At 35.8% G+C, this 23,745-nt stretch overlaps 1 protein-coding gene across 1 annotated transcript in view; it reads left to right on the top strand.

The window, feature by feature from the left end:
* The window catches only part of TTC21B (tetratricopeptide repeat domain 21B), a 39,290-nt gene extending 15,751 nt beyond the window's left edge, over nt 1-23,539 (top strand). Inside the window, exons 16-29 of the mRNA XM_009996290.1 lie at nt 163-235; nt 1,208-1,318; nt 1,963-2,101; nt 8,384-8,490; nt 10,649-10,837; nt 13,792-13,902; nt 15,012-15,093; nt 15,989-16,139; nt 16,628-16,789; nt 17,191-17,386; nt 18,939-19,163; nt 20,124-20,244; nt 22,443-22,510; nt 23,462-23,539. Coding sequence (XP_009994592.1) covers nt 163-235; nt 1,208-1,318; nt 1,963-2,101; nt 8,384-8,490; nt 10,649-10,837; nt 13,792-13,902; nt 15,012-15,093; nt 15,989-16,139; nt 16,628-16,789; nt 17,191-17,386; nt 18,939-19,163; nt 20,124-20,244; nt 22,443-22,510; nt 23,462-23,539 — 1,813 coding nt within the window. The remainder of the gene's footprint in view (nt 1-162; nt 236-1,207; nt 1,319-1,962; nt 2,102-8,383; nt 8,491-10,648; nt 10,838-13,791; nt 13,903-15,011; nt 15,094-15,988; nt 16,140-16,627; nt 16,790-17,190; nt 17,387-18,938; nt 19,164-20,123; nt 20,245-22,442; nt 22,511-23,461) is intronic.
* The last annotated feature ends 206 nt before the right edge of the window (nt 23,540-23,745 follow it).

Raw genomic sequence — 23,745 nt, 5'->3', positions numbered from 1 at the left:
AGTCCTGTCTTGGAAAGATACCTTGGATTTTTTTTTGTTCTATTTTCATCAATAAAGAAAAACTAAAAGCTGGCAAGGATAAAAGTTGTGCCCTATTTGTTGTTGTTTATGTACCAGTTTTGACGGTTAAATATTGAGCTAGGTTTTGTATTCTATTTCTAGGGACCTGGTAGAAAAGCTGCCAAGTGCTCATACTTTTCTTCTTCTTGGGGATGCATACATGAATATTCAAGAGGTAAGTGCTTTGTAGAGATTAAAAGAATGATAGAATCATTTGTTGACTTTGGCAAGTTGAGACAATGTACCATGCTGACAGTACTGATTGGCAGTTGCCAAACAGAAACTGCCTCTAGGAGTGTAACTGTGCTCAGTTCAAAGAAAAAGCTGTTGAAAATGCATTTCTGCTAATAACTGAATGAAAGTCAAGGAGAGAATTTTATCTAGAAGAACACTGACCAATAAGACTAACAAAAATCTAAAGTGAGAGCTAAATTATATTCAGACAGAAGTAGGAGATGTTTAGAAAAGTTCTGAAGCTTAGAATAATTCTAGGTAACAGTTCTTATATTGAAAGTTTTATTTACAAATTTTGTATTACTGAATACCTATAGATTTCTTACCTCCTTTGCTTTCTTGAACTGATAATGTTATTCAGTACTTGTAGAATACAATTTAGTCATATGAACATAGGAATTTGAAGGATACGTGTTTAATATTTGAAAGACTAGATTGTGTTAGGACACACAACTAATAATTTACTGGTTTAGGAATGTGTAGGTGATGAACAGTTCTTTATTAATGTTTTTGTGTGCTTTTTTCCTTAATAAAGAATTATAAAGCAAAAAGGAATTTGTTTAGATCTGCTGTAACATGGTTAGAGGAGAGAAATAGATTTTTATTGTCCAACACAGTAATAAGTTTGTGTGAGTTTGTTAATTGGCAAAAATAGTAGTAGAGAAGTGTCAGTGGAAAAAAAAATAAAACTCACTTGTTTGCCAAGTTTTTTCCATATTGTCTTTCAGCATGAAAATGTAAAGATACATGGGCTTTACACTTTCTGCAAATTCATAGTGACCATTCTTCCCTCAGAAGTGTCATAGCTTGTGAACTATAGTATGTGGCAGTAATTCCTGGAGGTGTTACCGGATTTTGTTATCTTCATAATTTTATCTTAATCCTTCTCTGTTTTTATCTTTTACTGTTGAAGCCTGATGAAGCCATAGAAGTCTATGAGCAGGCCATGAAGAAAAATCCAAAAGATCCAGCTTTAGCAAGAAAAATTGGAAAAGCCCTAATCAAAACACACAACTATTCAAAGGTATTCTGCAAGTATTTTTATAGGTTAATTAAGTATTGCGTCCTTTATTGTCAATATGGGCTTTGTGTCATTTTGTTTCAGGCTGGGCAGAAGAGGCATTTCACTTTAAAACACTAAACAGATTTTTTATCCATGAGAGTAAGTTTGTAGATCCCCTTCAAAATACCAGGTCTGTCAGGCTCTCTGACCCTTTCACAGGACAATGGAGGGAAGAAGGTATTTTGGGACATCCTGGGAAGGAAGGAAGCAGGGCTGTAATGGGGAAATGGTGTGATGTGTACTCTTTCTACTTAGATGCAAGAATCTTCAACTTGAGTCTTCTATGTTTTGTTTACATCTTGCTGAACCTTTTAATATAACATTCTTAAATAGTCTCCATATGTGGTTATGCTATGTAAATGCATGTTTATCAATATATGGGCTCTAGTTTTTCTAGTTATCGTTAATTTGGCATTACATTTTTGAAAGCCTGTACTTGCAACTAAATATTATCTTTTTAATAGAGTATTTATTAGAAATCACGTGGTTACAAGAGAAGTGAAGAAAATAGAGAAAACTTGAAGCAACCATTAAATACTTAAGTAGCAAGGTTGTTTTCTTTAGTCTTTTAAATAATACTAATATTTTTTATTTCTTCATTTTAGGCAATCAGTTACTATGAGGCTGCATTGAAAAGTGGTCAGCAGAATTTCCTTTGCTATGATTTGGCTGAACTTTTAATGAAACTGAAGCAGTATGAAAAGGCAGAAAATGTACTTCAGCAAGCTTTAGATCATGAGCCTGGTAGGGGTGTTACTAGTTTACAACAAAACATACAATTTCTACTGTTGTTTGTGTTTTCTGCATGATTCGAAAAAGTAAACAAGTCTAATGTAAATTGTTTCTGAGCTGTAAACTACAGGAAACTATTAAGTGATAAATGAGAAATGCACTCTGAAATAAATTTCCCTTAGATTTCAAGGTGCTTTTGCTGGGGTTTCTCAATTTGGAACATCTGTAATAGCAGACAGATGTCAGTAAACACAATAGCAGAGCTCTACACATACAAGGTTCTTACTCTTCTGTGCTAACAAATATTCTGATTATGAATTGATTGCGTATAGATGAGTTATTCTCTGCTGTTAGGGAATGGCACAGAATGGTTGTTGAGGTTATAATTTCTACCCAGTCTCCTTTACAGCATAGAGATCAAACTGGTTAAAGATGTCTCTTAGGACTCTTATATGTTAGGAATATGCATTTGCAAAGCTACAACTCTTGTGGTTTTTTTTCCCTTTTTTTAAAACGACAATTACACTTTAAGGTGTTTAGTGTGAACTATTGAGCTGTACCCTGAATTAAGTAAATCTTTTTGCAGTGGTTTAATGATATATGTTAACCTTTGTGGCTATCTGAATACAGAAACTGTTACTATCAAGTCTTATTACTAGGCCCCTCTGAAACTTTTTCTTAAGTCCCTATTTTATTGTTCTTATGTATTGTGCAAGGCATTGTTTTCTTGCTTTTTACTGAGAAAAAAATCCAATTTATCATTATATTCTTGTCTTAGTTTAACCTTTGAGAATCTGGTTAATTTGATCTTTTGCTGTGGAGGGATAACTTACCAGTAAATATAGTTTGCCCCATGTACTTTAAAATCTTCTCTTCCATCATACAATGAAGCAATAAGTATTTTAAGTCAATATCCTTTTTGTACATCTTTGATGTGCATGCATTCTCTACATGAAATGAAAGTAAATCTCATTGGCTGATTGGGAAAACTTGAACAGTTGAATATCTCTTTTTTTTTCTTTTAGCAATGCTGAAATATTCTTTTTTGTTGAAACAAAAATTACGTGTATAAGAAATCTACTAGAGGGAATGATCTGGCATGGTTGGCTGCATGACCTAATCTCTGATTCAGAGTTGCATATCACAATCACAGCACTTTGAAGACAGCTTGCTGATAGAGCATAGCTTGATATAAGTTTCTTTTTTAAATTTTCATTAAGATAAAGCATAGATTTTAGTGGCTTTTATCATAGAATCATAGAATCATAGAATCTTAGGGGCTGGAAGGGACCTCGAGAGATCATCTAGTCCAACCCCCCTGCCAGAGCAGGGTCACCTAGAGTACATCACACAGGAACTCATCCAGGTGGGTTTTGAATGTCTCCAGTGAGGGAGACTCCACAACCTCCCTGGGCAGTCTGTTCCAGTGCTCTGTCACTCTCACAGTAAAAAAATTTTTTCGGATATTCACCTTGAACTTCCTATGCTCCAATTTACACCCATTACCCCTTGTCCTATCACTGGTCATCACCGAGAAAAGCCTAACTCCGTCCCCCTGACACTCACCCATTACATATTTGTAAACATTGATGAGGTCACCCCTCAGTCTCCTTTTCTCCAAGCTAAAGAGACCCAGCTCCCTCAGCCTTTCCTCATAAGGGAGATGTTCCACTCCCTTAATCATCTTCGTAGCTCTGCGCTGGACTCTTTCAAGCAGTTCCCTGTCCTTCTTGAACTGAGGGGCCCAGAACTGGACACAATACTCCAGATGTGGCCTCACCAATGCAGAATAGAGGGGGAGGAGAACCTCTCTTGACCTACTAACCACACCCTTTCTAATGCACCCCAGGATGCCATTGGCCTTCTTGGCCACAAGGGCACATTGCTGGCTCATGGTCATCCTCCTGTCTACCAGGACCCCCAGGTCTCTTTCACCTACACTACTCTCCAGCAGTTCAGCCCCCAACCTGTACTGGGACATGGTGTTGTTCTTCCCCAAATGTAAAACTCTGCACTTCCCCTTGTTGAATTTCATCATGTTTCTCCCCGCCCAACTCTCCAACCTATCTAAGTCTCTCTGAATGGCAGCACAGCCTTCTGGTGTGTCAGCCACTCCTCCCAGCTTAGTGTCATCAGCAAACTTGCTGAGGGTACATTCTATACCCTCATCCAGGTCGTTGATGAAGATGTTGAACAACACCGGTCCCAGTACCGACCCCTGTGGGACTCCACTAGTCACACACCTCCAACCAGATTCTGCCCCATTGACTACAACTCTCTGACTCCTTCCTTTCAACCAGTTCCTAATCCACCTCACTTCCTGATCACCAAACCCATACCTGATCAACTTTTCTACAAGGATGCTGTGGGAGACGGTGTCAAATGCTTTACTGAAATCAAGATAAACCACATCTACCGCTCTACCATCATCTATCCACCTAGTAATTTCCTCATAGAAGGCTATGAGGTTAGTCAAACATGATTTACCCTTGATAAAACCATGCTGACTGCTCTTGATGACCCCCATGTCCTTGATGTGCCTGGAGATAGTCACAAGAACAAGTTGTTCCATCACCTTTCCAGGGATGGAGGTGAGGCTGACCGGTCTATAGTTACCCGGGTCCTCCTTCTTGCCCTTCTTGTAGACTGGAGTGACATTTGCTATCCTCCAGTCCTCAGGCACCTCACCTGTTGCCCATGACTTACTGAAGATGATGGAGAGTGGCCTAGCAATGACCTCCGCCAGCTCCCTCAGCACCCTTGGGTGCATTCCATCTGGACCCATTGATTTATGGATGTCCAGATTACTCAACTGATCCCTAACCCAATCCTCATCTACCATGTCAAACTCTTCCTCTATCTTGACTTCTTCTGGGGCTATATGAATCTGGGGCTCATAGGGAGACCCTGCAGGAGTGAAGACAGAGGCAAAGAAGGCATTCAGCACCTCTGCCTTCTTTATATCCTCTGTCACCAGGGCTCCCACCTCATTCCTCAATGGGCCAATATTGCCTCTACTGCTAGTTTTGCTAGCTATGTATTTGAAAAAGCCCTTTCTATTATCCTTAACCTGACTTGCAAGGTTAAGTTCCAAGGAGGCCTTAGCTTTCCTAATTGCCTCCCTACATCCTCTGACAACAGTCCTATATTCCTCCCACGTGACCAGCCCCTCCTTCCATGATCTGTAGATTTTCCTTTTCCACTTAAGTTTGCCCAGTAGTTCCTTCTTTAACCATGCAGGTCTCCTAGCACCCTTACTAGATTTCCTAACCATTGGGACACTCTGATCCTGTGCTTGCAAGAAGTGGTCCTTGAATGTTGACCAGCTATCTTGAGCTCCTTTATTTTCTAGCACCCTGTCCCATGGGATTTCCCTTAATAGATGATTGAGGAGACCAAAGTTTGCCCTGTGGAAGTCCAGGGTTCTGGTCCTGCTGGGTATTTTGTTCCTTCCACACAGGATATGTACTCATATAAAATCTGTTTTGTTGTGATTACATCAGCTCAGTTAAGATTTTATTAGCATTTAAATTCTATCACCATGCCTTACAAATTAGGTAGTTAATATTGTACAAACAAGGCAAACAAATAATTATCTTACTGTATTGCTTAATAATCTACCTGGTCTTCTGACATTTTTCAAAAAGAATTTTCAGCTTCAGTACAATACATTTTTTTTCTACTATGTTCTTGTTTGTTACACAGTTGTCAGGCTTTTCACTCTCAGTCTATCCTTCTTTCTCTCTTTCTTTACCTTTCTTCTTTTAGATTCTGTAGTATTGCTACATTAAAAGAGAAAGCAAGGAGACTTGCTATTAAGGGGAAGAAATTCAAAGTAGAGTGAAAAGTCATAGCAGTACTGTGAATAATTAGAATGCAATGATTCTTTGAAATATAAATATGTGTAATTTTGTAGGAGTGTAAAATGGTTTGGTTTTTTTGTCCCTTGTTTTTTCTTTCTGGGTTTCAGTGTTTAGGAGTAAGGTAGGACAGGTAACAGCTTCTGTTGTTCAAATTTAAAAAAATGGAAGAGAATATTTCAGATTATCCCATATTTTGTTTTATTTTTATTTTTCTATTATAACCACTTATTTATTTGTTTATTTGTTTTATCTAAATGTTGCATTTTAAAATGCTTTTAAATTCCCTCTTTCAGAGGTTTACCTTTTCTGAATTCACAGCTCAGCAAATCTGCAGGAATTCAAAACTGTTTCTCTACCACCACATTTGTTTTTATTATGTATGTCTTCAAAAAGAGGTTATTCTAAACATTACAGATTTACCTATGGATAAGAAATCATGAGTTATAATATTATCTTTTCCAATCCTTTCAGTTCTCAGTTTTCTCAGTCTAGCCTTCTCTTTGACTCAAAGATTCTTCCAAGTTTAGTCCACATTGAAACTTGTTCTGGTTCTTCTACTCCAGAACACTTTACCTATCTCTATTTTTTCCTGTATTTTCTTTATTTTAGAAATTCTCTATTCAGTCAAATCATATATTTGCTCTTCTTACAGCACTGCTTTTCTTTAGGTTCCACTGTAAAATCATTAAAATAAGAAGCTTTTAAAGGCCTTTCAATAGCCCTTGGAAAAGGTCCTATGTATATATTTTGGGGGAAAACCTCCCAAAATCTGCATGGAGTGTTTAGACCCTATGTAAAAAAAAAAAAGGAAAAAAAAAAAATAAGTCTTGAAGGCTGCTTTCTCTATTCTCTGTTCTAGAGAAGTAAAAGCATGGTCCTTTCTTTGGAAAAGAGAGGAGAAATTGATGAGAATTAAAAGGCCTGTTCTTAGCAAAATCTTAGCAGGTCTTCAAAAACAGCTCAAAGGGGAGTTTTTTTACTGATTTATGTAAATAGAAAGGCAAAGTTGTCAGAAGCCCAATACAAAATATGGAGTAAAGTTCTTAATCCCCACTCCTAGACATATTATTATTATTAAATCAGAGTAGTTAGGTTGGAAGGGATCTTAAATATCATATAGTTCCAACCTCCCTGCATGGGCAGGGACACCTCCCAGTAGACCAGGTTGATCAAAGTCCTGTCCAGCCTGGCCTTGAACACTTCAGGGATGGGGCATTCACAACTTTTCTGGGCAACTTGTTTCAGTGCCTCATGCCCCTCATGGTGAAGAATTTCTTCCTAATATATAATCTAAATCTACAGTCTTTAAGTTTGAAGACATTACTGCTCATCCTGTAGCACTGGTATTAATAAGTTTGCAGAAAATGTTTTGACATTTTGGCATTTTTTTCATTAACACTAATAGCATTAGGTGTAACAAAACTTGCTATGAGAAGGCCCCCGCTGCTCTCCCCCTGCCCTCGCGCCTGCCCTGCGGTGCCGCTGCCGCTCTCTGCTCTGCGCTGCCGCGTGCTCAGAGGAGGCTGCCAAATGGCCGCTTTTTAACCCTTGCCGCCGTTCACAGCCACACCCCCTGCCACGTCAGCCTTCCTCTCCCTCGCAGGCTTCCCGCTCAGACTCGGGTCTCCTGGCTCTGCCCTGGCTTCACCGTCTCTGGGAAGCCCGGCTCCCTCTCAAATCCTCAGTAAATTTAAAGGAACAGCTCTCACCGCTGCCGGTGCTGCTGCCGCTCTCTCTTCTGCGCTGCCGCGTGCTCCATTTGTGTATTATTGTGGAATTATTTTAAAAATACCACTTTGGCAATAGATAAAATTAATGCAAGCCAGGGAGGACTTTTGTTCTTCAGTTATTATTTATGTATATATTTATGTATATATATATTAACTAAAAGGAGCTTGCTGCTTTTTGAGTAGATACTGAAATACTTAGTTAAAATAACAATTTGTATTTAAGTCTGTTCCAGACGAATGCAAGGAAGGTTGTTTGAGGTCTGACTAGATATTTAATCAGACAATCTTAAGCTTTTTGAGTGTACAGCAGCACTCCTTGAATCAATTTGGACATTTTCCATTGACTTTAAAAGAGGTTTTAGAGAAGAAATGTCAGAAGTGGCTTTATTTCCTTTCCACTTAAAAGCTTTTCTCGCCTGTTTATGATAATGCAAATAGGCAAGATAGTAATTTTTTTGTTGTTGTTCTATTTGGATCTTTCAGTCTCTTTGCCCTTAAATCTCAGTCTATCTAAAGGTTGTAATGTTTACTCTGTCCACTAACAACACAGCAAATCAAATCACAATCCTAAATACTTAAGATCAAGCTGTGAACGTTTCACAGAAGCTCTTTTCTGGTGTATGTGGAGAGCTTTGTCTTTTTTTGTCTTTACCAGGATCTGTTAGTAGAAAAATCATGTTTGTTTAATGTAATTCTTGCAGTCAATGAATTGTCTTCTCTGATGGAAGATGGACGTTACCAGGTGCTTCTGGCAAAAATTTACAGCAAAATGGAGAAGATTGATGAAGCCATTGGTTCATTACAGCAGGTAAAGGGGACAATAAAAAACCCTATGAAAGTTTGCAATGCCTTTACATTTATCCCTTCTTTCACTTTTATCCCAGATTCTAACCATAGTATTTTGTGAATGAGGAGAATGCATACATGGTAGGGATAAAGCATCAGTCACTGGTGCAAATTGTAAAGAACATAAGTGGTTAGAAAGTCTAAATTTCTTGTGAGCAGTGTTACCTGAATTTTAGATGAGAAGGCAGGTTTTTACTGGAAGCCTGCATTTATACTATGCCTTTATTTGTGTGTGTAGCATCATTCTAACAGATCAAGTGGAAAAAGAAAGTGGCTGCGGGGAGCACCATTCATAGAACAGTCTGGAGCAGCCCTCAGTGGCTGCCTGTCATTTTGGTTAACTGCTGTTTATTTCAAATAGCAATATTAAGATCTGTTTATTCTGAAGTTGAATATTATCACTTGGATTGAGGCTTGAAAGAATAATTAGATGCTAGAGATAATGCGATTCATTTGTAAGATGCTTTCTCAACTCAAAGGTTGAGCAAGAGGTTGGGTCAGTGTATTGTCTTCCATTATACCTCCCTTTACAAAAGGAGCTTCCTTCTCTTCCATCTAAAAGGAAGCCTTGGTAGCGTTTTCTGACCAGCAAGAAAAGCAAATCATGTCGCTTGGTTAGAAAGATAATTGTATATAAAAGTTAAAATCCTGCTGATATTGCTATTTAATCTGTTGTTAAATTCTCACCTTTTTTTTCCTTATAATGTACATTTTTCGTTCTCTAAGTTGATTCCCTAGCCCCTTCTCCTTTTTTTTTTAAATTTTCCCCACAGCAGTCTATTTCTCTTACTTGTTTATTTCTTTAATTCTTAATAGTTTCTTACTATATACCTCACTTGAAAAACTTTGTTTCTCTCTCTTTTTTCATTTCTTGTTTTTTGTTACCCTCAAACTCTTTTCTTGAGTCTTTTCCTGCTCCTCCTCCTTTTGCTGCCACATTCAGTTACACAAAAACACCTATATTTTTATTATTTCAGCATGACTAAATGCTTGGTCGTGTTATTGCCTCTTATTAAATGGTTATTTTCAGAGTGGTGTTAGAAGTTTCCCCCAGATTTTGCTTTGTGTTTCAATTCTCCTTCCATGCTATGCAAAATGATAAAGAGGTGAGATGAAGCATAATAATAATACTAGCACTTCCTTCTCTTTAACCTGTGAACTTTTAAAGAGTGAAGCAGGTCTTCTTTTATTTCAATGTTAAAGTAATTACAAAACTGAAAGACTGAAGGAAAAAATGTGAAAAGGTATGGATATTTTTCATGTAGGAAGGTAGTTTGGAGATGAACGTAGTTCTTAGTGGAAACACACCGAGGTGATAACATTGTTCTAAGGAAAACTGTAGGGCTTGTGTCCACAGGCATTGCTTTTCTCTTTAATAGTGAGCTTTGTTCAGTGATACCCTACACTAGCATTTTTTTGTGATTACAACTCTTTTAGTAGTTATAAATTGGAACAAAATGATTTTAAGTGGGAAAGAGGTTACTTATACATAATGCAAGGCATAGAACCATGGGGGAATTTAGACCAATAAAAATGTATCATCTTTATTCAAATGAATATGTTTGACCTAAATATTCCTTAGGTGGAGTACTAAATAAGCTTGTTCATACCACTCTTTACTTCAAGTACATAAGTGATAAACTGGATTCCTCCTGGACTTTTTGCTTTAAAATCCTGTTTGTGTTTCACAAAATACTGTCTGCATTATTTCCTCAAGATTATATTCAGTAACACCTAGATTATACATTATTGGGTTGGCAAGAAGTTGCCATAAGGGGTATTATACAAAAAGTGTATTGGAATTCAATTTTCTTGAAAGTGTTGAACATAGGTTGGTTTTCAGCATGTTTTCAATGTGTATTTGGAGGAAGCAAGGCAATTTGAGATAAGTTGTTGAGTGAGAGACATTGGAGATTTTGTTCTGTTCTCCTTGTTTTCATTGATGTTTTTATAGCAGAGATACTTTTAGGGTTTTTTTAATTATTTGGGGTTTTTCATCTATAAAATATATAATGTGCTTATAAAACCTCTTAAAAATGTAATTACATTATTCTAAAGTAGATAATATAAAATCTATTCCTTTGAAAAATTTTAACTGTCCACTTCTTTCCCCCCACTAGGCCCAGGAATTACAAGCCAGAGTGCTTAAACGTGTTCAAATAGAGCAGCCAGATGCAGTTCCTGCACAGAAACAGTTAGCAGCTGAAATTTGTACTGAGATCGCAAAACATTCTACAACCCAGCGAAACTATGAGAAAGCAATTAAATTTTACAAAGAAGCTCTTTTTCACTGTGAAACTGATAACAAGGTCAGTTCTGCCTCTGACTATTTTGCTTTGGTTTTCCATTCAACTTTGTATTTGGCAATACGTTTTTCCAGTTATCCTCAGCGTAGAAGTGTATTTGCAACTCTTTCTGCTTTATGATATACACACACAGAGCCTTGCATTTTCTCCCCTTCATTGTTTATGATAAAATAGTTGCATGTACTGCTAATTTCTGTCTCTTATGCTAACTCCTGATTCAAGTGGTCTGCACACACTCTGTGTTGTCTATTAGATCATACAGTGAGCCTTTGTTTGTGTAGCAGTTGAGGATGTGTGAGGTACAGCATGGTAATAATGGAGAAAGAAACAATCTTGCTTGTTGTCTGTCCTCTGGAATGAAGTCCCAGTGATTTCAGTCAGTTCAAACAATTACTGTCTCTTCTGTATCTGTTTTAGATTTTTACCTGGACTTGGTAGGATTCTGGTTTTAATCACAAAATGTTGCTGTTGTTGAGCAGTACTTATTGCACTGCTTCTCTCTTCCCTGCATTGTCCCTTTCTCACAAGTCTGTCTCTTGATAAATGCTGGTAAATTTGTGCTTATTTTTGTCCTCTTTTTCCTCCTCCTTTCACAGCCCTGGGTTTGGGAGATGGAGAAGTGAAAGGCTAAGAAATCTATAATGAGACCTAAAGTTTAGTGTCCACTTCAGTGAATTTTTTAGATTAAAAATATTTTTTTGCCAAATTTCCAAGATTTTCTGGTATAAGTGTTTTGTGGTTTTTGTTTGGGTGTATGTGAAGACTACTTACTTTACTTCTTATTTTGCAATTGGTATATTCATAACTTGAAATTGTGTGTTGTGGTTCAAGAACCTGAGTCCTTCCTAAAGCTACAACTTCATCATCTTTGAGACAGGCTTTCCTCAAGGCATCTTGTAATTATGAAGGAGAAAAAAAAAGAAACTGCGAGAGGAATATTTAAATATTCAAGGGGTAACTTTTGCATCCTACCATTAAGAGTGAGGAGACTGCCTATTATAGTACAGGTACAGCTGTGGCTTTTGTGGTATGTCATCCTGGTAATTGAGTATAATTTTATTTCTTTCACACTAGTACTGTAATACCAGCATGGCATTTCCATTCAATTCTTGCTAGAATCATACTGTTGAGAGATTCCCAGTGGTGCAAGATAAGCTGTGTACCAGCATTTGTATTGAATATCTTGTTAGATGCACTTACTGGAGATTTTTGCTTTACTCCTACTTCACTAGCAGCACAGAATACAATGACATTTTAGAACATCTAAGACTGAAGTTATGGTTAAGATCTTGTTCCCTGCTTAGAGTACTGAATGCAAAGTGCTTTTAATTACCCACAATTAGTACAAATGAATTATCTCACTCTTGTTCTACAGTTTCAGTAGTTTTGAACTTGTTTTCTTCCCTTCAAAATGAAGGGAAGAACCTAAGTAGGACAAAGTTGGAGTTCAGTTCTTTTAGATTACAAAATATAAATTTGAGCTGTTAAACACATACCTGTTTCTTGATGTCTTGACAGAGTTTGCTTTTGTTAAAATTATGTATGTAAGTGTTGGAAATTCCTTTGAAGCTCTCTGTACTTTTTCATCAGAACAAAATCTCCTTTATTGTAGCCAAAGTAACCCAAAACAGATTTGAAGTATTGCATTAAACAAATGATTTGGCTAAATGTAGAGAGATTTCAGTTGCTGTCATAAGGGTTTTGTATTTTCTTGTTGCGTTTCATGTAGTTCAATCTGATAGGTAATGACCAACACAATTTCTCTGACCAGATAAGGCGCAATGCATTTTCCAGATGCAGACTTGAAGTGGGTCACAGAGTGCATCAAGGACATAATTTCACAGTATCGTTGTGTTTTGGGTTGGAGTTGAAAATGTAGATACCACTTCCAGTCACTAGAAACTAGTATAGGAAGTCCAGTTTAACTGGCTTTCTTCTCTGATTTGCCCAAGGCACAAAGTGTTCCTTGACTAGGAGACTCCTTTTTAGTCTTCCACTGTGCTATGGCCATAAGAACAGTGGATTGAAGAAAAGTTTTCATAATTAAAATTCTTACATGCGCGTTATATTCATATAATTTCAATGCTTACCTACCTGCCTTTCTGTTTCAGAATTATATGGTCTGTGTTTGAATATGTAAATAACAGTAAGTAGGAAGAAAACGGTTGTTAAATATTATGCAAGTAGCTTTCGTATTGTGAGCAGGATGTTCAAATCACTGTTTTAATTCAGAAGTGCCTTTTGCAAGTGTAACCAGAGGGAGAACTGTGTTGCAGTTACAAAACAAAATCAGAGCACCATACAAAATTAAGCAGGGATAACATTACTTTCCATTTGTCTACTGCTAATTTTACTTTGTGATTGCTTTAATTTCCATTTGTTTCAATGGTACTATGGTTAAATCAGTGGTAACCCTTACGTGACAGAAAAGTTTATAAACACTTTCTTAGAATAGTCTGTGGTGGGACCTCAGCCTTAAGGATGCATACTTAGGTACATTTTACTTGATATTTATTTTGTCATTGCTTCTTGGAAATGAATCCACACACAGTCTTTGGTTTGGAAATGCAAATGAGATAACACTTTCTGCTGGAATTTGCTTATACTCGAAAACTAATCAGTAAATGTCAATGAGGTATTTGCTTCTGTCAATGAATTTAAAAGTATTTGCATTTACTTTTTTTTTCAAAAAAACCCTATTCTTAGCAAAATATTGTAGGCTTCAGAGCAATACTAGTGGAGCAGCTCTGTTTTCAATGTACCTCCAGAATCTCCCTCTCAAGAAGAAAAGCTTAATATACTTTAAAGGTGAGGGAATGGAAACAGCAGAGAAAGCTCTCTCCTTAGAAGAGAAATAATTTTTCCCTGAGGGTTTGAAATCTTGTATTAACACTCGTAGGACTGAACCACTTTTCTTTGTCTTTGAATTACATATAGTTAAATATTTTAATATACAGGCAATGTTGGAACTTGCACGTTTGTATCTTGCGCAAGATGATACTGATGCCTGTCAACATCAGTGTTCCTTACTACTGAAGAGTGACCAAGATAACGAAGCAGCAACGATGGTATGTGCTATTAGACTTATCCTGTACAAGTTTTTTGAGGTTTTGTGTGTCTGCAGTGTGATGGATCTATAAAATACTACTTTTAAGAAATCTTACAGCTTCTGATTTTAAAAAAAAGTGAGAAATCCTTTGCAACAAAATGTTTTTTTCCTGTTTATGCTGGATAACAATTCAATATGGAGTTTCTATCAATCATAGCATTCACTTTATCTCAGTGCAAAAATTTGTATTTAAAAAGTACTAGTAGAGGAAAAAGTAGTAATTGTAAGATTGACTAAAGCATGGCTTAATGCATGTTTAATAACAATTGGCTAATGATCAGGGAAGAAGTTATTTTTCCAGCACAGTAATAGTAAAGCAAGTGTCTAAAATAACTCCCAGAGGGAAAGAACTGCCATTTTACAGGTGGGTTTACATCTTTCTACAATCATAGTTAATCATATTTCTGCTCAACTATTTTTAATCACAGCTGCATATTCTCTGTACAGAACATACATGCTTTTTGGCTGGCAAGAGCTCAATAGACTGAGCAACTTTTGCTTTAACACATTAGGAGCAAAACTATTTTAAGATGGGAATAATTTATTTTCTCACAGCAGTCTAACGTCTGGAATTTATCCTAGTGTGATGCAAGAACAGGGGAAAGAGCACTCTTAACATACATTACTAAATCTACTCTTTATTAGCTATCTCTCAGTGTAGAGACACAGAAATAATTTGTTACTTCCGCTATCAAAGTGGATTATCATCTTTCTTTTTCCCAAACTTTAACTTTGTTTTTCTATGTGCTTCATCTGCAATTAGAGGAAATATAATTAGGAGTAAAACTATACAAGTAAGAACAAACATGTTTGAAGGTACACCACAGTGTTTAAATTTCTTTTAATTTCTACCTTAAGTGAAAAATTGAGATGTGAGTCTCTCTCTTTTGTTATTATCTTGTGTATTTGCCAGAGAGGAATGAAAAACCCAACTGAGTTTACTCTTCTGCAGTTTCTGCAGCACTTTAAAGCTAAAGTTTCAACTCCCCACTTCATGGAACTAGAGCTCGTTATAAACCACAATTTACAGCATTTGTTTTGTTTTCCCTAAATTGGTCAATATTGTAGATGATGGCTGATCTCATGTTCAGGAAACAAGATTATGAACAAGCTGTCTTTCATTGCCAGCAGCTGCTAGAACGCAAGCCAGGTGAATATTTAGCACTGATACTTTAAGTTCTTCCTGATACATAGTTCTAATGAGATAGGGGAATAGAAATCTAAAAAATACTTTCTATGTTGGAAAAGAAATGTGCTATTTATAATGGTACGTATACTAAAACCAAAGACAATTACTGTACATACAAACATAAAGCTGTTGTCCATATGTATAAATATATCTGTGGATACATATAGAGAGGATATGAGATGATTATTTCTCATGCATACAGTAATTTACTTTGCTGCAATGTAATGTGCCTTGTTTACCTCAAGCCAAATACAGCTGGGGTGTTATTTACTTGTAACTGTAAAGCACTTTCCCTTGTATTTAAGATAGTGAGTGCATGAACAGAAGCTAGCATTTTATTTCAAGATGAATAAAGGAAACTTGTCTCATACGGGAATAAGTTTCTTTAGCAATTTGAAAATTATGGCCAGAGAAAAAGCTACTAAAATACACTAAAATAGCACTGTAATGAATGTAAAGCTTTCTAGTGGACTTTGTGAAGGAGGTAATGAGAGTATAGCAAACGTTTTTGTCTTAATTGCTTTTGAAAGTGAAATACATTTATAATTATGCAGGTTTTTATAGAACTATTGCAAGTATCGCTTGGTATCTTCAGTCTTGTATCTGTGTTTACTATGTAATATGCATTATATATTACTTATTATATTATTGAGGCTTTGTGAAGCCTCTTCTAGTGCTCACAGCAAGGAGGTTGGAACCTGATGATCTTTAAGGTCCCTTCCAACCTTATTCATTCTATGATTCCAACATACACCATTTTTGTATGTGAAAAAAAACAAGGCAAGTGCTTTATTACATAAATTATTCATACAGCAAATAACTAGAATTACAGTGTCCTAATTATTTGTATATTTAGATAACTATGCAACCCTTTCACGATTAATTGATCTGTTAAGAAGAGCTGGAAAACTAGAAGAAGTCCCAAGATTTCTTTTAATGGCTGAAAAACATTCTTCCAGAACAAAGCTTGAACCAGGATTTCACTACTGCAAAGGACTGTATCTTTGGTACTTGCAATTATAATTAAGGTTTATTTGATTATGTAGTATATATTTAAATAAATTTTCGTGCATTATCATTTAAAGATGTTACATACAGTGTGATAAGTAATAATAGCACTATTTTCCTAATTACTTAAGTTCCTAGGTTTTAAGGAAAGATCTCCTTTTCTCTTCTGACAAACTTTCCAATAACCTCCTCTTTAAAATGAAGGTATTTTCAGTCTCACATATATGTTTCTTATTTCCTGCTTGTTAAAAAGGACATTCTTGCTGGTTCAATAATATTACTTATTTTCAAATTTTAGAATTTGTTAGACTGGTTTTAGTCTGCAAAACCAAGTTCCTTGCGATAGTATGCGTGCTGTTCAAACCTTGCATTATCAGTGAGTCCAAGTGCATCATCTGTTTTTAAATACTTGGGCTGCTTCTTGGTATTTGGGTGACATTTGAGAATTTTACATGCTCAGCTTTTAATACTTTCATTATCTGGCTAGGTATACAGGTGAACCAAATGATGCACTTCGGCAGTTTAATAAAGCTCGAAAGGACAGTGACTGGGGACAGAATGCAGTCTACAACATGATTGAAATTTGTTTGAACCCAGATAATGAAACTGTGGGTGGTGAAGTCTTTGAAAATCTGGATGCTGACAAAGGGTATGTGAAGGAAAGAAATATTGCTTGTTTTTTTCTGTCATCCCCTTCCTCTGCCACCCCTTACTAATGTGCCTCAGTTTAAATTGCAAGAGCTTTGGACTTATTAAACACCTTGAATATTCTACTTAGTATATTGTGAGAGACCATTCCAGAATGTAAGAAGTAGGTCTAAAGCAGAAAATACAGAAGACTTTATCTGGAATACTGGTCACTTGCAGTGTTAAAAACAGCTTGTTAGGTTGGAACTGCTGGTGTTGCAGAAGAGAATCAACACAGAATGCCTAATTAATAAAGCCATTCTACATAAAATATGATTCCTTTAGCATGGAATTGGTACTAACTCATAATTATTTTTTTTGTATATTAAAATATAAGCTTTTACAATAACTTTCTGATAACAGGAATTCAACAGAGAAGCGGGAGTCTGTGCAGTTAGCTGTAAGAACAGCAGAGAATCTTCTGAAGGAACTCAAGCCTCAGACCATTCAGGGTCACATTCAACTGCGAATTATGGAGAATTATTGTCTCATGGCTACAAAACAAAAATCAAATGTTGAACGAGCACTGAGCACTTTCACAGAAATAGTTGTGGCTGAGGTTAGTAACCTATTTCATTTCCTCAGTCTTCTCTTTCATACTTAATAGATATTTTTTTTAACTAGTCTCACAGTTTGCAGTCAGGAATAGTTGCATGTGGTAGTGCTATTCATTCTAAGTTATTTTTTTTAATTCCAATTAAAAAATATTTTTATATTAAAACCAAAACCAACATGGTGAAGTAATTTAGAAATTTCAGTTGGATGCCAAATTTATAACTTAACTAAATGCTGATATTGCTAGTTACTGAAATGTGATTACGCTATTTGGTTTGAGTTGCTGGGTTTGCTTTTTAATTCCCAGTCTTTCCAGCAGTGTCTGATGATACACGTCTGTACAGTAACTTTATTCTGTAAGCAAAAGTAATTAAATATAAGCTGCCTTCATGTACTTTGTGGCAATTTGTCAGAATTTAGATTGTAGGGCAAGTTTATCCATCTGCTTGAAATCATCCTTATAATGGGAATCTTCATTATTTTATAGCTAGTTGTAGGCATTAGCCTACAGGATTAATAACTGATTATTACCAGCACCTTACAGCAGATTTTATTTAAGCACAATTCCAGACAGAAGAATGTTCAGGTCTATGTCGTCTTCTAGATCACATAAAATACGTAGTTTGAATCTCTTCAGAGTTTATTGATCATGCTAGGTGTGACTATTAAGGGAGAGAGGGGATGAGCTGATCATTATGTGGAGGAGGGATTTTTGGTGGCGTCATTTATTTTTTTGGACCCACTATGGCAAGCTTACTTACAGCACAGCCCTACAAAGAGAGTGTAGAGGCAGAATACCAGTAGTGAACCAGAAACCCTGAGAGTGAGAAACAAACTTGTTAGTTTCTCATAGAGCTACAGTCTGCATTTAGGAAGCAGTTTCCAGGATATGTCCCCCATTCTCATCTATACCCCAAGCTAATAAAGGCAGGAATTTTCCAATTACACTTGTTCTTGCTCTTCTTACTGCTTGCTTGAGGCTTTTGCATAGCACGGTGGCTTTTAAGAATCCTACTTGTTATATGTAGCTTTTGGATACAGGCAGTTTAGACTTACATTTTTAGGAGCTGTACACCTAATAATAGGAACTGGTGTCCCTGTTACTGACATTTGTCAGGCACTTCTAAAAGTAGAAAATACCATTTGTATTGTAACTTCAAGAGAGTTCAGTGTTCTGCATGAAGTATTTATTTGTGTACCAAAAGGATAAATATTAGTGGTATCAGAATGTTTCTCGCTGAGATGAAGTACCTGTGAATGCTTTAAACATTTCTTGGGCCTAAAGAAATGCTTTATGTTTTGGTTATAAGTTTGTTTAAATTTTGGTCCCAAACTTATATTCAGCCCCTTAATTATTTACATGGTATTTATCACGACTGGTCTTACAGAAGTAACCATAGTACTAGAAGGAAAACATAGAAGATTGAATCTTACATTTTTATTTTCTGAGATTTACCTTTTAGTTTTCAAATATCTGGTGAAAGTCTTTATTTTGCTTTTAACATCTTTTTTAAAAAACAAAAAACACCAAGCAGTCACTATGCTTTTTACTGCAGAAGGATCACATACCAGCACTCTTGGGAATGGCCACAGCCTACATGATCTTGAAACAGACTCCACGAGCCAGAAATCAGTTAAAACGGATTTCAAAAATGAGCTGGAATCCCATTGATGCAGAGGAGTTTGAAAAGAGTTGGCTTCTGCTTGCAGATATATATATTCAGTCTGCAAAATACGATTTGGCAGATGAATTACTAAAACGATGCCTACGTCATAACAGGGTAAGTGAATGCACATTAAAATAATCTTATTAGCCTATTTCAGCTCATCTAAATGTTTAGCTTCCATCTGAAACATAATTGTCAAATGTATTTATTTTTCCAGTTTCTTGGTATTTTACTTATTAAGAAGTAGGCCAAAACAAATGAAAAAAAGGTCAATATTTTCAGAACTTAATTTTACTCTTGAAAATATTTCATCTATTGGTAGCATGATAATATATGCTGTTCACAGTAAGGGCATCTGGTAGATAAGGTTTTGCTTATTTTTCTGGTTTTTTTTCCTGCTTTATGTACTAAATATAAGACATTAATTACTGTATCTTTCATACGAACTTTTATTATGGATTTAATTTTTCTTACAGGTGTAACATAAATAGGGCTACTGTTTTCAAGTAGCGCTTAGTATTTTTTTGGGACCTGTTTTTCAGATACTTACAACTTGTCTCTTGGAGTTAAACAAAAAGAAATACTGGTTGTTGGTGTTCTCTTCAGGATATTTGTGTCTGTGTGTAGCTTTAAATGGAAAATTATAGTGTAAAACAATTTCCAAAAACAAGGTTAAGAAAATACGTTTTTAAAGAAATAAGTGAAACGGTGTTTCTGGAAGACACACTTTTTAGCTGGACTTGAAATGCAGCTGCTGCAGATTTATTATTATTAACTGGAAGAGGTATCTACAGGGTTTCTGGAGACTCTCAACATTTTTGAAGAAGCAGTTGCAGTGTCCTCTGGGATTAGTACTATACCTGACTTGGAGTAACTTAGGAAGTTTCTGTGCAGAATTCCATATAACTGACTCATGTTACAGATAGTTTGAATCAAGACTGTCTTATCAAAGTTAGTACAAATATCACTTATGTTTTCTAGTTGTACAGATTTGAAGTATTTAAGCAATGAGGCTGTTGGTATTATTATACATAAGCTTATCTGCATACTATTTTGAATGAATATGTTTTGCAGTCATGCTGCAAGGCTTATGAATACATGGGATACATAATGGAAAAGGAACAAGCATATGAGGATGCAGCAGTAAATTACGAGATGGCCTGGAAATGTGGGAACCAAGCAAATCCAACAATAGGCATGTATATATTACCTATACATGTGATTTTGGGCACCACAGTAATAATGAAACAACTACACTGTACTGGAATGACTGCTTTTAATTTTCTGTAGACACAAAATATCATGGGTTTTCCTCACACAAAAAACATGTTTGAATGTGTACTGAACAGTCACTTGGAAAGTGGGGCAAGAGTTAGTAGCTTTATGATACTTCAGAAGTTTCTGCTTACACTTTTAGTACCAGGTTTGATCTGGAACAGTTTTAGTTTGCTCTTTGCAAACAACTTTCTCTGAAATTACAGCATTAATTTTTAATAACATATTTAAAGTAGTGTAGTATGTACTGTCTACAGTAGAGAACCTTTTATAATATCCAATCTATATCTGATGGTGGGAGATCACTGATTTCATGATCTCACTTTGATAATCAAGTTAGCTATTTATAGGAACAAGATTATATACATGAGTAGGGATTTTAAAAATCAATTATCTAAAGGTCTTTGAAAATATCTTTTAAAAGATGGTTAGCTGTAAAACTTATATACTATTGAACTTCCAGTGTGGATGGTTAATTAAAGTCTACACTGAACTGTCATATTTTTAAACTATTTTAATGTAGGAAACACTTTATGAAATGAATACATAGGATTAAAATGCCCTTTCTTACTCAACGCCTAGAGTCTGTCTCTAGGTCCCAAGGCTGTTGGTTTACACAAATTCTGTTCCAGGTTTTGGGCTATGCTGATGGCCTCTCAAAAATACATACTACTTGTGGTGGTTTTTTTGTGCCCTGAATTTTTTTTCGTGTGAGGGTGAGAGAGCTTTTGGCATCAAATGGAAAACCAGCGTTCTTTTAACAAGATTGTAACTGTTATGCATATGAACTGTCATATGCTTTGTTTAACTGTAGCTCCTGGATTCTGCAGTGGTTTTGTTAATGATTTTATCTAATGTGATCTGTAGGTTGAAGTAGTGTTTTATTAATGAAACTAAGTATTTTGTGGTTTAGCTCCTGCTTTTAGAACACACTTAAAAATACAAAAATCCACATGTGTGGATGGATGTCCAAAACAAGATGTTACCCTAAGTCAAGAAATTAGGAGGGTCAAAACAGAAATAAAAATTACTTACAAATCTGACTTTAGTTATATGGGATGCAGTAATTTTACCAGTTGTTCATGCTACTGTAGAATGACCCATGAATATCATGGCTCCATGTCAATGGAACAACATTACAGTTGTTCATAAAAGAAAAATTTATTATAAAGAAGTTTTAATAGTAAAAAGGTGTAATTTCTTGAGTTTGGAGATAACATAGGTCAATACTTTTGCTATTTTGAAACCTTCTAGAGGGTAGGAATTTAACAAACTACAAAATATTTTGGTGTCTAGACAAGAGAATGCCTTAGTGAAATTAAACTGTTGAACTATTTTGCATAGAAAAAACAATACAATGATATAGAAGGTTCTATGTGCACATTGGTTTTTAGTGTTGCATACAGCAGTGTGAGAATTAGCATGCATTAAAAATAAAATTATTAAAGTAGTACAAACTGTCTGACAAGTAAAACTGTAAACTGGTATCAGATTCCTCATACACATTTGCTAGTGAAAGATAAAATTTCAGATTTTGGAAATTGCATGCTTATAGCCTTTTTTTCTTCAGTCCTGGTCTGTGTCCAGGCTTACACACACAAGCTATACTTTTTGTGTTGAAAGTATCAGCCTGGTGTGTTGCTAAGCAACTTCCCTATTCCATGTGACTTTTTTTATCAGTGGTCTGCTGACACTGAACAGAATACCATTTTAATTCCCTAGTTTGTTACCCTTTTTATTAGTAGTATTTTGTCTCTTAATAATGGAATTGCTTTTACAGTAGGACAGTGTATTGTAGGTCACAGTGAGAGACTCTGTGGGGTACCATAGTAATTGAAAGAGGACAGCCATTATATATTCTCTGTAGTAACACATGCTCTCCAGAATAACATCTTTGGATTTAAACACAGCTACCAGTGTGTAAAGGACTTTTTATTTGCTCCTTGAACTGACTCAGTAGAAATTTTGATCGCTACAGGCTTAGATGAGGGAATATGAGAAAGCAAACATATTAACTTTATAAACGTATGGTGACCAAAACAAATTTGAATGTGATATTTTCATTATTTGATACAGAAACTGAATTTGTCCCCTTTCCCCTCCCCCTTTTACTTACAGGATACAAGCTGGCTTTCAATTACCTGAAAGGAAAGAGATATGTTGATGCAATCAATGTTTGTCATAAGGTAGAATTTATATACGTACTTAACACTCTGTCTTCTGTAGCAACAATATTTTACATAATCATCTTTTCTGTTGTTGTTGAGTTTAAATTTCTAAAATATATGGCTTAATGTCAGGAAGCTGTCCTATTTAATAGGTTTGACTAAATTAAATATCCACTACATAATCTGCTTGATCCTGAGCTCCCTGACTTTCAGGTAAGTAAGAGATAAGGCTGGCTATCCTATGTGAAACCATATTCAAATGACAGCACCTTCTTTTGGCCCTGTGGTTGCAACTTGCAAAATCCACACAGAACAATTGCTGAAGTTAATAAAATGTTAATAACAGAAGACACTTTCAGATAGCAACTTCCAGTATTAACTTTATATTGTCCAAACATATAAATAGAGCAGATGCAGAGTAAGAGGAAGGGCTACTATCACAGAAGCAGCATGAACATTATGAATTCATAATTAGTATTAATAATTAAATAAATTATATTATTTTGGGGGGAAATAAAGATAACTAGAAAGGACAAATTGAATGAAAGTATAAGGGAGAGGAGGAAGCTGAAGGGCAAGAAGTGGATAGAGTAGAGTAAAAAAGGGAAATGTAAGAGGGGAAACATAAGAGCAGTTTATGACTGCAGGTAAAGTAGACTGAAAGCCTTGAAAGTGTCTCCAGAGGTCAGTGTGCTGAATGCACATTTCAAGCCACCCAGAAGCTTTAGCCCTTCATCCCTGTGTCTTGCACCAAGGTGACAGGGCAGCATGCAAGGGAAATAAGGTGCCTTTGATAAAGCTGTTCTTGATCTCCATACATAGTAGTCTCTAGCCACAGCTAAATATTTATGCATTCCTAAGCTGATGTTGTTGTTTAGGTTTAGAATGTGTAACTTCAGTGATGAGGGGATAACTAAACACAGTATTCCTTCCTTTTAGACACAGAACTTTTGGTTTGTCTTTTGACAGATCCTGGAAACACATCCAAACTACCCAAAGATCAGAAAGGAAATACTGGACAAAGCCCGTGCATCACTAAGACCGTGATTATGGTTTTTTATGGACTTTTTGTTTAACCTGACTTTGGGAACTATGAAGAAATACTGCAGTGAAAGATCACATCAGCCAAAAAACATTGGGAATAAGAATAACTTAATTATCTTAGAGATCTGGATTGTTTTCAAGAAAAACCTGCAGCCCTGAAAGAAGTTGTATATATTCTCATTCAGGACAGAATACTGCTTACATATATG

This window comes from Chaetura pelagica, unplaced genomic scaffold (genome assembly GCF_000747805.2).
Source record: "Chaetura pelagica isolate M959 unplaced genomic scaffold, ChaPel_1.0 scaffold3, whole genome shotgun sequence".
Taxonomy (NCBI): domain Eukaryota; kingdom Metazoa; phylum Chordata; class Aves; order Apodiformes; family Apodidae; genus Chaetura; species Chaetura pelagica.
This window is presented reverse-complemented; position numbering and strand designations above follow the sequence as displayed.